At 35.6% G+C, this 16,245-nt stretch overlaps 1 protein-coding gene across 6 annotated transcripts in view; it reads right to left on the bottom strand.

The window, feature by feature from the left end:
- The window catches only part of ADAMTS6 (ADAM metallopeptidase with thrombospondin type 1 motif 6), a 289,127-nt gene that overhangs the window by 241,585 nt on the left and 31,297 nt on the right, over nucleotides 1-16,245 (bottom strand). For all 6 annotated transcript variants that reach the window (XR_011249658.1, XR_011249659.1, XR_011249660.1 and 3 more), the window contains exons 5-7: nucleotides 14,626-14,837; nucleotides 14,120-14,203; nucleotides 13,471-13,616 (exon numbers count right to left, since the gene is read on the bottom strand). Coding sequence is in view for 3 of the 6 variants with exons in the window: in XM_069556308.1 (XP_069412409.1) it covers nucleotides 13,471-13,616; nucleotides 14,120-14,203; nucleotides 14,626-14,837 (442 nt within the window). In the remaining 3 variants the exon portion in view is untranslated. The remainder of the gene's footprint in view (nucleotides 1-13,470; nucleotides 13,617-14,119; nucleotides 14,204-14,625; nucleotides 14,838-16,245) is intronic.

The raw sequence follows: 16,245 nt of genomic DNA, 5'->3' as shown, positions 1-16,245 counted from the left end.
GCTTCTCCGTCCATGGGATTTTCCAGGCAAGAGTACTGGAGTGGGGTGTTTATTATTTGCATGTGCTGTTTCCTTTGCCTAAAACATATATATGCCCTTGTCATTTCCTCCTCCAGTAGGCATCATCCTTCAGAATTTTTAAATCAAGTCACCTTATTAAAGAGACTTTTCATAGTTTATATATATATCACACGAATTTCTTTGTTTACTTACTTATAACCTATTTCCCTCTGTAGAATATAAGCTGTGCCCAGATTTTTATTTCAGTCACTGCGATCCCAACAATTTACACACAGTAAGCACTCCATAAATGCTAAATATATGTTAATGTTGTAGAACGTCTTGCTGCTGCTGCTGCTGCTAAGTCTCTTCAGTCATGTCCGACTGTGTGCTACCCCATAGACGGCAGCCCACCAGGCTCCCCCTTCCCTGGGATTATCCAGGCAAGAACACTGGAGTGGGTTGCCATTTCCTTCTCCAATGCGTGAAAGTGAAAAGTGAAAGGGAAGTCCCTCAGTCGTGTCCGACTCTTAGCAACCCCATGGACTGCAGCCTACCAGGATCCTCCGTCCATGGGATTTTCCAGGCAAGAGTACTGGAGTGGGGTGCCATTAGTGAATGAATAAATGCAGCTTTAAGATATTTCTTAGAAAGATAACAATTTTTTTACACTTCAAGATTATTTTTAAATTGTTTACTTCTTTTTCCACTGCAGCCCTATAGAGCCCAATAAACATTTCTTCTTAGTTTTTGCTTTCTCAATTACCCTTTGTCATCAGCAAAATGGAAAAGTTTATTTTTTGAAGAAACTTTTGAAAAGTTACTGTATTATTTCAAGTGTTTCTTTTAGGCCCCTAAACTCATTCAGAATTTAAACCCAAAACTTCAGAGAAATGGACTGGTTGGCAGGATCCCCTGAATACATCATTTACCTTCACAAGAACCATAATTCATCTTCTTTCCTCTTAATAGTGTTTTTAAGTTTGTATATTTTGCTAATAGCTCATGACATACATAAACTATGAGGAGGCAGGAACAAAGATATGAGAGATTAGCAAACAAAAAATATCAATTTAAAGCAAGGAAATCAAGGAAACGCTTGAAAATTCTGTAATAGCTAAATACATATTAATTTCCCAGTATCAAGTTATAATTTCTCAATATTAGTTCCCTAATTGGAACCTCATTCACTTTTTATGACAGGAAAAAATACTATAATTGCCATTCAGGGACAACCTGAAAAAAGAAAAGCTGCAGAAAGAGCAGGTTTAAAGGAAAGACTGGGAATCTGCTTTAGTTTGAGACACATGGAGATGTCAACTATGCAACTTGATAAAAAAAAATACAGACTTTAGGGTAGGGACCCAGCTGATGACGTATATTTAAATATAAATGGTGCTTAAAACTGTATAGACATACCTAACCCCATAGATGGTACTTAAAATCATGAAAAAATAAAAATAAAAATACCAAAAGTAAATGTAAGCTGAGAAGAGACTGAGAGAAATTGGTAAAAGACGTAAACACTACTTTTTCTTATTCTAGAAAAACTTTTCAGAATTATTTCTATCAACATTTCTTTAACATAGGTGTATTATTAAGGTGCTGAGAATTTATGAAATGAGAAAGATATCATTTATAGGGATGCTGATTTTTGATAACTTTGGGGGGAGTGGATAAGAAAGATAATGCGAATTTAGTAAATATTGTCCCAAAAGAATCCAGTGTAAAATTACCAAAAAAGAGGAAGAACCTATCATAAACTTCAAGCGGAGTTTTCCCCCTTTTTAAGCCCCAAATCTCCTTTTCCTCTTTCTCTTTTATCCTTTTACATCACTCATCAAGAAGTCCTCATCTTCTAACACTAAAACTCAAAGATTTTTGCCTGGCATCCAATTCTTCAGGATAGCAAGAAAAAGGAAAGTGAAATGCTAATTCAAATGGTTCTAAAAAGCCTTTCTAAACTGGAGAGAAAAGAGGCATTGAATTTTTTTCTACCCATTTGTCACTGCTTTGCATATATTAGCACTTAAGTCTCTCTCTCTCTCTCTCTCTCTCTCTCACACACACACACACACACACACACACACACACAATCTATCCTCATACCCTTTCCAGGGACGTATTTTCAATTTGCTCATGTCACTTTTCTGCTTAAATTTCTACAGTATCATCCATTATGTAAAGAAAATAGAAGCTAATTCTTTTTCTTCTCAAAACCTGATTGTATCTAACATACAGTTAGCAACAGCTCCAAATTATTACTATGCCTCCCTACAAGGTACCACCTACTTAAAAGGATAATATGAAAACATTATGAAGAATTTTGTCAATACATTCTAAATTTAGATGAAATATATTTCCTGAAAGACTGAAACTACCAAACCACATTGAATAAGATAGTCTTAATAGCCCCCCATCTCAGGGACGTCTCTGGTGCTTCAGTGCTTAAGAATCCACCTTCCCATGCAGGGGACAAAGGCTTGATCCTTAGTCAGGGAACTAAGAGCTCATATACCTGAAAGAAAAGATCCCACGTGCTGCAACTAAGACCAGATGCAGCCAAGTAAATAAACAAATATATGTGTATTTTTTAAAAGCCCTATATCTCTGAAAGATTTGAAGTGGTAGCTAAAAATTACCCCACAAAGGAAATTCCAGGTCCAGAGAGCTTCATTTGTGAATTCTATAAAACGTTTACAGCAAAACAATATTGATTCTACGTCAGTTTTTCCAGAAAATTGAAAAGGAAACAATGTTCTCTAACTCACATTGTGAAGTCAACATTACCCTCTTAATACCAAAACCAGATAAAGACTTTATCAACAAACACTACAGGACAATATCCCTCAAACATGCATGTGTGCATGCTAAGTCACTTCAGCTGTGTCCAACTCGTTGCAGCACTATGGACTATAACCCGGCAGGCTCCTCTATCCATGGGATTCTCTAGGCAAGAATAGTAGAGCGGGATGCTGTGCCTGCAACTTCTGCACTGCAGGCAGATTTTTCACCACTGAGCCACTTGGGAAGCCCATCTGTCATACCACATGGGAAGGCCATTTTGCATATAGATGCAAAGAACTATAAATAAAATTTTGGCAAATCTTATCTAATGGTATACGAAAAAAATAACATACATCACGACCAAATTGGGCTTATCTCAGAAACTTAAGTTGATACAATGTTCTAAACCAATCAGTGCAATTCACTGTATTAAGCTAAAGAATGAAAAGCCATATATATAATCATCTCAATAGATGCAGAAAAGGCATTTAACAAAATCCAACATCCATTCCTGATAAAAACTCTCAGAGAACTAGGTATAGAAGAGAACTTTGCTAGCCTGACTGAAGGGCATTTACAATAACCCTACAACTAACGTCACAATAATGAAAGATAAAATGCTTTCCCACTAAGATCAGGAAGGAACAAGACAATGATGTCTGCTTTTGCCACTGTGGGGAGACAGCAAACTAGCCAAGATGGCATGTTTAGGCTCTCATGCTCCAAGTTTTGTAAATAATGACTATGTAACAGCTGAGATCATTTATAGCACTGAGCATAAGCATCACAAGGTACTCCCTCGGACACAGGCTACTTCTGCTATATGGGCTCCACCTAAAAAGCAGCAGCATTACTGCTGCGTCACAACTGTGTCCATTGGGTAAGCCACGAGAGAAGACAGCCTGTCTACTGATATGGCTGCTATGTCAGCCAGGAGAGAACACTGTTATGGCTGCTGTGTCAACCAGATGAGAATAAATGTGTCTGCAGTTCCTACAGCTCCTCGAATTTTCTTCGAGTCTCTCAGATCACGCCTTGCCTACCATAGGTTCAGCGAACAGTGCACACAATGAAATACAGCAAGACAACTGGCGCTGCAATACAGCCAGCTTTATTCCACACTGTACTGGAGAGGATAGTCAGTGAAACAGGCAAGAAAAAAAAAAATCTTTCATGATTAAAAGAGAAAAGTAAAAATATCTCTAATCTCAAAAACCATTATCATCTTTGTAGAAAATATCACTGGAATCTTAAAAAAAAAAAAAACCTACTTAAAGTAATAAGGGCTACCCTTGTTGCTCAGCTGGTAAAGAATCTGCCTGCAGTGCTGGAGACCTGGGTTCAATCCCTGGGTTGGAAAGATTCCCTGGAGAAGGGAATGGCTACCCACTCCAGTATTCTGGCCTGGAGAATTCCATGGACTGTCTAGTCCATGGGGTTGCAAAGAGTCAGACACGACTGAGCAACTTTCACTTAAAGCAATAACCTTAGCACGGTTATACAAAATCAACTGCATTTTTATATACTGAAAGTGAAAGTGAATATACTGGTGATGAACAATTAATAACTGGATTTTTAAAAACAGTATCATTTACAATACCATGGAAAAAGGACAAGAGGTATGAAAACACTGAAAACCACAAAACATTCCTGAGAAATTAAAGACCTAAAGAAATGGAGAAATATACCGTGGCTATAAGTAGGAAGAAGTCTCATTATTAAGATACCACAAGGTCCAGCTCAAATCCAAGAGAAGCTGATTGCACAAAGTCATGAACATCAGGAGGCAGAGATAGCTGGGGACCATCTTAGAAGACTGCCTACCAGGGGCACCAATATTAGTAAAGTATCTCCATATTAATTTTTGTTGAATACCCTTGGAATTTCTTTAAAAGTACTCTGGAACCAAACTACCTGGTTTACATTCTGGGTCTTCTAACTAATGTGTGAGCTTGCTAATCATTTAACTTCTCCATGCCTCAGCTTCCTCATCTATAAAATAGAGATAATGATAGAACCTATCTCATGCAGTTATTGAGAAGTTTAAATGATTAAATATAAATCTGTAAAGCACTAAGTATTTGGCACATAATAAAAAAGTGCATAAATAGATCCATACAAACAACATAAAAATTTACTTACTGTTAATGTGTTGATTATAACATACCCTTCTTAGATTTAACTATTTAGTGATGCCCATTATAAATAAAACACAGTTTTAGGCAAGATGTATACAAAGACAATTTACTAAATTGCATGCTATTTGATCTTCATGGACTGAAGAAAAAGTATCTTCTTATTTCCATTTTTTAACCAAAGTTTAACAAGCAAACATACATAACGTCTGGGATGACCATAACCCTGTTTACCTGGTACTAGTTTTGTGCCTATTATTTAGCCGAAACTGTCAATGGTAGCCTCTTTTACTCTTAAAGTGTCCCAGACTGGACAAAAATTAGGGTCACACAAGTGTGTCATGGAGAAGGCAATGGCAACCCACTCCAGTACTCTTGCCTGGAAAATGCCATGGATGGATTTCCCCTGGTAGGCTGCAGTCCATGGGGTCGCTAAGAGTCAAGACACGACTGAGCGACTCCACTTTCACTTTTCACTTTCATGCATTGGAGAAGGAAATGGCAACCCACTCCAGTGTTCTTGCCTGGATAATCCCAGGGAAGGGGGAGCCTGGTGGGCTGCTGTCTATGGGATCGCACAAAGTCCGACACGACTGAAGTGACTAAGCAAGTGTGTCATAATCCTCAAATGGAATGGAATCTGAATCTAGATAAACACATCTACCTAAGGGACAAACAAGCCATGGATAAAGAAAAAAAGAAAAAGACAAAAAGATTAAAAAAAAAAAAAAACCTGAAAAAGGAAGAAAAAAGGTAGGCAGCAGGACAGGTAAGAATGGTGGTAAGCCAAGGTGGTAAGAGAATAATAAATGCTTCAAAATGTCAAAATAAAAAAATCAATATACACACAACCTGAAATCAAGATTCCTTTTTTGCCTGTAAACACAGCATATTCTTAAAAGCTTAACAATACTTCATAAAAAATTTAACTGGCATTTCCTTAAGGATTAAAAAATTCATAAATGGATACCAAATAAATATTAAGGTACCATGTTTAATTTCCCTTTCCTCTGTGTTTAATATATAATCAAAAAGCCTATATATAATTCTCCAAGTCTTTAAATTGTTTTTTTAATTTATTTAAACCTGTATGCTACAGGCTGTTTTAGCAAGAAACCATTTTTATAGCTATTTTTAATCTCCCACCTGAAAACATTAGTTGACTTTGGAAATTCTAATCCCTTTAAAACCCAGCAGCATCAAAGCAAATAGTCATGATCCCTTAAGAGGATAAATATGCTGATTTTAATTAAAGACTAAATTATGTCACTTGGTGTATAATTTTTGCATCTGTACTTTGAGTAGTATTTATATATCATGTGCATTTCATTAATGAAAAACTGAAAAGAAAGTATATATTTTGAAGAAAAGCCTATCAACAGAGACACTTTTGAAAGAGCCGTACCTTGAATTTTCCAAGAATTTAAGATAACAGGAAAAAAGTCCTGGTATATGCTACTATAGGATGAACCTTGAAAACACCATGCAAAGGAAAAGAGTTATTCAGTCGCTCAGTTGTGTCCAACTCTTTGCAATCCCATGAACTGTAGCCTGCCAGGTTCTTCAGTCCATGGAATTTTCCAGGCAAGAGTACTGAAGTGGGTTGCCACTTCCTACTCCAGGGGATATTCCCAACCCAAGGATCAAACCTGAGTCTCCTGCCTTGGCAGGTGGATTCCAGTAATTGTGGTTACTTATTTTAAAAAGCAAAAATACTGAATGGTATGACTAGGCTTATTACACTAGTTTAAAAATAGGCCAAGTACTAGCACTGCATTCTCCTCATGTTAACAATGGTAATTTAAAATAGTGAATATTAAACATGTGGGCTCCATATCTAACCCACAGAATCTCCACCCCAAATGTTAATGTCTGTGTATCAAATGTCCACTCTGTGTGTACTATGAGAGTTTTATTTATGCCAGTCACAAAAGACTATACACTGTCAGTTCAGTTCAGTCACTCAGTCATGTCCAACTCTTTGTGACTCCATGGACTGCAGCACATCTAGCCTCCCTGTCCATCACCAACTCCCGGAGCTTGCTCAAACTCATGTCCGTTGAGTCGGTGATGCCATCCAACCATCTCATCCTCTGTTGTCCCTTTCTTTTCCTGCCTTCAATCTTTCCCAGCATCAGAGTATTTTCCAATGAGTTAGTTTTTCACATCAGATGCCCAAAGTATTGGAGTTTCAGCTTCAGGATCAGTCCTTCCAATGAATATTTAGGACTGATCTCCTTTAGGATGGACTGTTTGGATCTCCTTGCAGTCCAAGGGACTCTCAAGAGTCTTCTCCAACACCACAGTTCAAAAGCATCAATTCTTTGGAGCCCAGCTTTCTTTATAGTCCAACTCTCACATTCATATATGACTACTGGAAAAACCATAGCTTTGACTAGATGGACCTTTGTTGGCAAAGTAATGTCTCTGCTTTTGAATATGCTGTCTAGGTTGGTCATAACTTTTCTTCCAAGAAGCAAGCATCTTTTAATTTCATGGCTGCAGTCACCATCTATACTATACACTGTAAGATTCCCTTTATATGAAAAGTTTATAATAAGCAAAGCTAAAGTAAATTACCACTTGCCTCAGGCTGGAGCTGGGGTGGGGAGAATGAAGGGAATGGGAAAAATGTTCTAAAATTATGTGATGGTTGTAAAACCCTGTGAGTATAGTAAGACTACTGAATCATATACTTTAAATGGGTAAACTGTATGGTCTATGAGATACTATTTCAATAAAGCCATTACCAAAAGGGAACAACTTAGATTGTAATACCTATGCAAAATATATACCATTATATAATATCATAAAGATTCAAAATATGATTCTGATGCATGTTTAGGGGAGAAAACTATGAAATATATGCGTTAGTCATGTTAATTTGCTCAAAACAATGATGCAAGTACACTTATGTCACTAAATTTTCTACTTATTTTCAGACTATACATAGATTTCTTGAATGTCTTTGACTCAAGATAAATTTAAAAATTGACTTGACTTTAAATTTATGGTGTATATTTCCTGATTCATGTAGAAATATAAATAATTTTTTGAAAACATGTCAAATGGTAGAGTTTTACTCCGAAATAGCATTAATTCACAATTTTTTGATACCAATAATAAGGATTATCTAAAATTTTTGTAGCAAGTGCAACTTTTTAAGTGTACACACAGTTCTATGTTATCTTCTTAAATTCTGTTTCTAGAGTATCAGGAACAAACTATTAATCACTTCTTGAACTAATTATATCATGTCATACTCCATTATTTTGAAAGAGTTAATAAATGTCAGGTTGATTTAGATGAGCACTAATAACTGTCAGATAAAATGTACGTTACTACTATTTTAACTAAAAACAGATCACAAAAATGGAAGATAAGTTTCAATAATGCACCATTATTCAAAAAAGCACCACATGGTCATATTTTGACAAATTTATACATGATAGCATTATCTCTGGTAGTCAAAACTAAAATGTCAGGTAGTTGATATACCATAGAGAAGTAATCAATGCCAGTATATCAGTTTAGAAAGTGACATGAAACTGCTCTTTGATGGGGTATAATTTTAAGATTGAATAAAGCAAGGAGAGTAATATCAGCAATATGGTGAAGTAGGAAATATTAACCTTCATCACCCAACAGAAAACAATTAGACAGGAATCCACAAATAAAAATGGTCCTGAAAGGGCTTGAATCTAATTAAGTCTAATTAAGAAACAACAGTACCATAATAGGGCAAAAACTAAAGGGTAACTGCATAGAAAGGGGAGAAGGCAATGGCACCCCACTCCAGTACTCTTGCCTGGAAAATTCCATGGGCAGAGGAGCCTGGTAGGCTGCAGTCCATGGGGTTGCTAAGAGTCGGACACAACTGAGTGACTTCACTTTCAATTTTCACTTTCATGCACTGGAGAAGGAAATGGCAACCCACTTCAGTGATCTTCCCTGGAGAATCCCAGGGACAGGGGAGCCTGGTGGGCTGTCATCTGAGGGGTTGCACAGAGTCGGACATGACTTAAGTGACTTAGCAGCAGCAGCAGCAGCAGCAGCATAGAAAGGATCCCTGGGGAGATCAGCTTACTGAAGATATCTAAAGGCAACTAGGAACAAAGAGGAAAGGTGGAAACTATCAGCCACAAGACTGAAGAGCCCTCACAACAGCTGCTCCCGAGCAGACTGGCAGGTTTTACCACCCAAGTAATTTAGTTATTGCTATCACAGATCTTAGGGAAGGAGATGTCACTGTGCTTACCCCAAGAAAGAGCCACTATTATGCTGGCCTGGGAAAAGAACTTCCAGCACTCCCCGACCCTGAGCACATCCTGGACACTACAGCGTCATAGTTGCTCCACTTGTTCCACATGCCAGACCTGGATCTAGGGCCACTTTGTGGCACCCATGCACCAGACTCCAGCTCTGCCACTGGTCCACACATGACCACATCTCAAGACTTGAAGGCACTGTCACTTTCAGCTAGCCAGCACCTGGACCCAAATGCCATCACTGCTCTCTAAGTGCCATGCTTCAGACTCCATCTACATGGCTAATTCACACACATCTACAACTCACACATCACTGCTGTTGTGGTATAGCCAGCACACCAACCCCAGAGCCGCTGTCACTCTGCAGGCTCTAGCATTCCAGTCCCCAGCTCCATGACTGCTCCACAGGTGCCCACACATCAGACACCAGCACTGGTGTAGGCTCTTCCAAGCCAGACCCAACACCAAGAGGAATCCCTTGCACAGTGATATCTCCTGTGAGAGAAAAAGAGATCAGCTGGTCTCCAGCAGCCTTTGCTGCTACTGCAGGGGTCCTGACCATTGGGGACTCCTGCAATCTTCACCAATGCTAACCACAACTGATGAAGCTGCATGAAGACTACACTGCTGGGCCTTCTCCAGAGCTAGAAATGATTTAGCTTCAAGGATACATATAGACTGAAAGTGAAGGGAAAAAAAAACATATAAAAGATATTTCATGTAAAGAGAAAAGAGAAACTCATATCAGACAAAACAGACTTTTTAAGTCAAAAGCTGAAAAAGAGACAAAGAAGGTCATGATATAATGATAAAGGGATCAATTCATCAAGAGTATTTAACTGGAAATATATACATACTCCAAAATCAGAGCACCTTAACATATTAAGCAAATATTGGAAGATCAGAAGGCAGAAATAGGCAGCAATGCAATACTAGTAGGAATTTTAATATCTCACATTCAACAATGGATATATATATATATATATCCACAAATATATATATCAGCTCATAATGTATATGTATGTCAAATCATCACATTGTATACTTTAGATATACGTAATTTTGCTTGTCAATTATACCTCAGTTTTTCTTGTTCATTTTGGACATGCTGCACGGCTTGTGGAATCTTAGTTCCTTCACCAGGGATTGAACCAAGGCCCTCCCAGTGAAAAGACCAAAACCTAACCACTGGTGCATGCATGCTAAATTGCTTCAGTCATGTTTGACAATTTGTGACCTATACATGGGATTCTCTAGGCAAGAATACTGGAGTGGGTTGCTGTGCCCTCCTCCAGGGGATCTTTCCAATCCATGGATCAAACCTGCATCTCCTGCATCTCCTACATTGCCAGGCAGGTTCTTTACCGCTAGTATTATCTGGGAAGCCCTGCTAATCACGGGACTACCAAGGAATTCTCAGCTTCAGTTTTTTAAAAAAAACGTTAGCTAAAGCTAGTTGAGGTATAACAAATTTCACTATATATTTATATACACATATGCTTACACACAAAAAAATGTATATGAACATTTTAAAATATGTTATATTAATCATTTTTAATATGCTCTTTAGTGTTAATTAATTCAATACTGCTGATACAAGATAAAACAACAAAATTTCATTTTTTAATTTTCTTTCTGTCTGCTTATGGTAGTCTGAGAGCTTTGTACAGTGCCTTGCTTTAAATTTACATCAATAAAATATCATTTGATAAGAGGAGATAATATTTTTAGTTTTTATACTTTTTTCCAAAAGTAACTATTATACCTATATAACTAGGTTCCAAGTGTTTTTCTGATTAAAACATTTAAATCCCTAAAACAAAATTGAATTTTCGATGAACACATTATACATTCTCCCTAGTGAGCTGACATTTCGAGCAAGCATAAATCAGGATCTTACCTCCAAATGGTGGAATCACAATCCTGAACATGTCAACAAATGAGTTACATGAAGCAATTTCCAAACTTAATATAAAATCATCTATGGAAGTGTCATAATTATTTTTAATAAAAGTGGTACTATGATATAAGCATATATTCAATTTTGCAAATCAAAAATATACAAGGAAGAGTTAAGAACTGGTAAAACTTCCAACCAATAAAAAACCTAAATAATATTCAGAAACTCATTTATATAAGCCACTCTGTGGCCCTAATAAAGATAATTACAGATTTTTAATTAAGGTGAAAGTTATTTTGAGACTTTAGTAACAAATCAAAAAGGTATTTTATGCAGTCCTAAAGGGCATTTTTCTAACCTCCATTATGAAATCAATCTAAAATGATATGATATATGAATTCTTTATAGTGTTGACCTTTAAGTCCTGAGATCATTTCTAGTGCTTTCTGAACATTAGGAGGAAAATTTCAAAAGAAAATTTTGTGATCAAATCTCAGACATCAAACAGGCGCTCAAAGTAGCTTATAGAAGCAAAAAGAGTTTTGCAGAGGATCTCAAAAATATCTGGGCCAATTCAGAGTAATAAATCAGACAGTTGCATGCTGTAGCCAGTGTAAAGATAGGGTGGCTAACTGCCCAGATGTATTTCCCTACTTGAACACTTATAATCTTGCACTGTTAGTGTAACTCCTGCCATTTGATGGAAAAGTTAAAAATCCAAGAATTCCTTGGCAGTCCAGTGGTTAGGACTTTGTCCTTTCACTGTGGAGGGGCCAAGGTTCAACCCTCTGGTAGGGGAACTAAGATCCTGCAAGCCATGCAGCATGGCACAGTCAAGTAAATAAATAAATAGATTTTTTAAAATGCGGAAAATCCAGCACAGATACAATAACAAAAATATGAATCATCAGGAGCTTTCTGGGGAGAGGTAGCATTTTATAAATATAAGTACTATGAGTACAGATACCAATGCAAGTATCTGTGATCATTCTGCTAAATATATGTAATAGATATATTCCTCTAGTAATTTCATAGGCACCAATCATATCATATAAACCTTTATATAAAGTTTCTATATTTGCACATTTCCTAGTATATTTTTAACTCCTCAAATATATTTGGGAATCATACCAGACCATAAGACTCTGAAGAATTGAAGAATTTATCAGACTGATGAGTCAACATATATGAACAAAGAACTTTAAAATGTTGGTTTTATTCAGCAAGCATATCATAAAAAAATTTTTTGGTCTACAATGTGAGGTAGATGAAGTCAATTGTAAGCATTAAAAAAGGTAAAATCAGAAACTTGACAACTCTATTAACAGGAATATTTTTCAAAAAGCTAAAGTCACATTATCATACTGGGCCTCACAGTTCTGATCCTACATACTTCTTACTCCCCACCTAGAGAGTCTAATGTGGAGTCTGTGGGCATACCACAGATGATGTTAATGTTAAATATGGCCTTGCAAATTAAAAAAAAGTAATCCACTTGCCAAGATAGAATAATGCTTCCATTTTGCTTATTTGTCTATTTATTATAACTTATTTTGTTTTCACTTTTAAATACTGATAAGAGATCAAAGAAAAGCATCTTTAGTTTATTTCAGTATGGTTCTAACCAACCATAATCAAAGTATTACAAAACTAAGACAGACAGCCAAGTATAAACAAAGATAGGATCCTGGACTTGAGCCCTTCTCTTTTACTTAAATATTTTGAACTGGTTTCCTTGTTTCTTACATGAGAAAAATAATAACAGTATCTACTTCACAGCATTTTTGTTGAAGACTAAGGAATAATGTGGATCTGAATAGAGGTTTATAAAACTGCAAAGAAATATATGAATTCATTGAGTTATCATCAAGTAATAATTCTGCCTGAAAGACAAGCGAGTCAACATATGGTATAGCAAATATGGTTCTTTATGTATCTCTTAATTAAAATGTTTAATTAAATAAGCATTCATCTAAATATACTGTAAAACTACTGATGTCTTCCCTTTTAACAATTTGGAGGTAAGAATAATTAATATATTTTATAAAAAGAGTAATAATCCACTTTTATATTTAAGACAGATTTTTCTCATAATTTTCAATTTTGCTTTAGCAAGTGTTTTGTTCAATTAACAAAACATGTATGTATTTCCAGTTAAACTTTATGAATAGAGCTTAATAGAAGAAAGATATTTACTAAATTCCTAAGTCAACTCTAAATCTTTTCTTTTCTCTTATTTGGTTCATTTAATGCAAACACAATAATAGTGTAATATATTCTTTCTCAGTGGTGAATAATAAAGTACCATTTTGCTTTCTCCAAATATAGTTACAATATCAAACACAACAATCAAAGGTAAAATACTTTCAACAAACCATACCTAGTAATAAGAACTGCATTATCGTGGTGGGCAATCCCATTTTCTGGAATGGTGTTTCCATCACTTTGGTGGGAGAGAATGGATTTCTGCCATTTACAGAAGCTATCGAGGGACTTGTCTGCATGGTGGTTTATCTCCAAGTTTGGCTGCAATACAACATGCATACCAGAAATGTTCCAAACAAATTACTAAGGTCAGTTGTTAAAACTTTTGAAGACTAAAGTGGGACTATAATTAGACATAGTGGTTTCTAGGAATAACCTCTTGCCAATTTTCATCTCTGTCATATCTGGCCTAGAATTAATTTAGTGTATTATTGAACAGATATTCTTTCCAGTTTCAACTTTAAAGATAATGTGAATATATGTGATTATCAGCCTACAAAATCAACCAAAACCACTCTTATAAGGTCTGCCATGCAAATCCTCATCTTTATACTGAAACATATAGCTAACACACACATATATACATCTTGTACATAAGAGGTATACTCTTGTAAACTATTTCAAATTTGCTTAAAATATTAAGTGCTTAGAGCTGAAAGTCATATTCAGCTAGAACTTTCTAAGAGTAGCAATAATAAAATATACTTTTTAATATTTCTACAGTCTGTTAAGAGTTTTAGACTTATAAACTAACTCATTCTTACCTGATCTTCTGTGAGAACAATTAAACGGGCCACTATAATATTCACAACGTTTCCTAGGCTGGAATCACGGTAAAGTTTGGCAACCTGACCTCCAGAAAATAAGAAAAGACACAAAGTCAGACAAAAATCACAAAGTGATTGTTCAATTTTTTTTAGAGTGGTAGAACAATTTTTCATCAAATTAACCACTGTGTGTATAAAATGGTATTCTTTTATCTCATGTCACTTAGAACTCTACCCTCAATATATCTTAGTAAAAGGTTATACAAATCTACGTTAAGAAAAATTTTCTTCTAAAGTTGACCTACGTCAGAGTAATTAAGAGGATGAGTCAATCTAAATGAACAATAAAGTAACCTTTAAATTTATCTTACAATAATAATAGATCAATTCTAACTTTCGATGAGCTAGTTCTCAAAATTATTTCACAATAAAAATCCACGACCTTAGTCAAAATTCACAACAAATTATTAAGTTAAAAAATTACATAGAGGGATCAAACTTACAATATTCATCACACTCAAAATGTAATGTTCAATGTCTTTGCGGCCATGGTAGCCCACCATCATTTTGTCTGCCACTACTAGTGTCTCCACAAACCGCTCAATGCTTACTGATCTCTTCTGTCTCTGGTGGATATGTGTGCCATTAATTGGTAGTGAAGAAGGAAAAGCAGATGTGTCATTCAGCCACCAAGGTTTGCCACTTCTTAGGAGGTCTAAAATAAAAACAATACATAGTTCACATAGTTAACTAATTTAACCTACTTATTCATAGAGCTTTCATGCAGACATGCTTCTCAAATTCTCTAACATATTAAGATTTATCAAAGTGAGGGAAGGGGATGAGGAAATGCAGTAGTGAAAAAATTAAACTCTTCAAATTTTTCAAAATAATCTTACCTGAAAAAATTAATAACATTAAACTATTCATGAAAACAAAATAAATCTAATAGTTAACTTTAAACAAGGAAACTTCAAATAATCAGTTCACATTTTTCCAGTGAGTGATTATGTCATAATACTTTTAAATTTAAAATCTATACTTTAAAACATCATTTCAAGTTGTTTAAAAAGCAACTATTAAGCATTAACTTTCTAAACAGCCTAAGACAGTTCTGATGAAGAATATTAATATTGTAAAAATCTATTCCTAAAATGCTTTGTAAGCATTTATTTTAAAATAAGATGCTTTTATTAAACTATTTTAAATTAGAGCAATTTTACTCCTCTAGATAAAGACCCTGACTCAATGGACATGAGTTTGAGCAAACTCAGGGACATAGTGAAGGACAGGGAAGCCTGGTCTGCTGCAGTTCATGGGGTCGCAAAGAGTCAGACATGACTTAGTAACTCAACAACAACAACAAAGGCTCTAGAAATCTCAGTTCTAAAAAGATATGAATTATCTTTTCCATTTAGCTTCACAGTCTAGAACTCTTTATCCTGACAAAGTATTCAATATATTCCTTTTCCAAACTCTAGAGGTAAATGGGATTAGAATCAGAGTTGAAAGACAATGATTCCAACATGACTCACTTTAAACCAGATTTCAGCGTGGATTGTAGCTTTTCTTTTGATGTCTAGATATTTGGTCCTTCAGCACACAGGAAGCTTTTTAGTACTATGGCATTTGTAAACACTTGCCTAACTTATATTCATCTTCATTTAGTAAACTTGAGCAAGTACAGATCCATTGTACACATTTTCTTTTTTTTTTTAAGGGAAGACTTTTAACTATAGATTCATTCTTTTATTATTATTATTATTATTATTATTATTATTATTATTATTATTTTGGCTGTGCTGGGTCTTTACTGAGGCTTTAGTTGCCTCACAGCATGTGAAATCTTAGTTCCTCGACCAGGGATTAAACCTGTGTCCCCTGCTTTAGAAATGCAGATTCTTAACAGCTGGACCACCAGGGAAGTCCCTATATGCCCCACTTTCTGATCGTCAGACTGAACAGGAAATCTTTCTAACCATTGAAAAATTTAGTGAGGAAAAATCAGAGTAATCTATATAACCTACTTTATAAAAAGTAGTGGCATTACTCTCTGTTTTCAGGTTTTCCCTTTCAAAAATGACGTTGAGAGAAGTTATAAATTTTAAGCAATAAGAGAAATA

Source organism: Ovis canadensis, chromosome 16, assembly GCF_042477335.2.
Source record: "Ovis canadensis isolate MfBH-ARS-UI-01 breed Bighorn chromosome 16, ARS-UI_OviCan_v2, whole genome shotgun sequence".
In the NCBI taxonomy this organism is placed as follows: domain Eukaryota; kingdom Metazoa; phylum Chordata; class Mammalia; order Artiodactyla; family Bovidae; genus Ovis; species Ovis canadensis.
The sequence above is the reverse complement of the archived record's forward strand: the minus strand, read 5'-3'. Positions and strand labels throughout refer to the sequence as shown.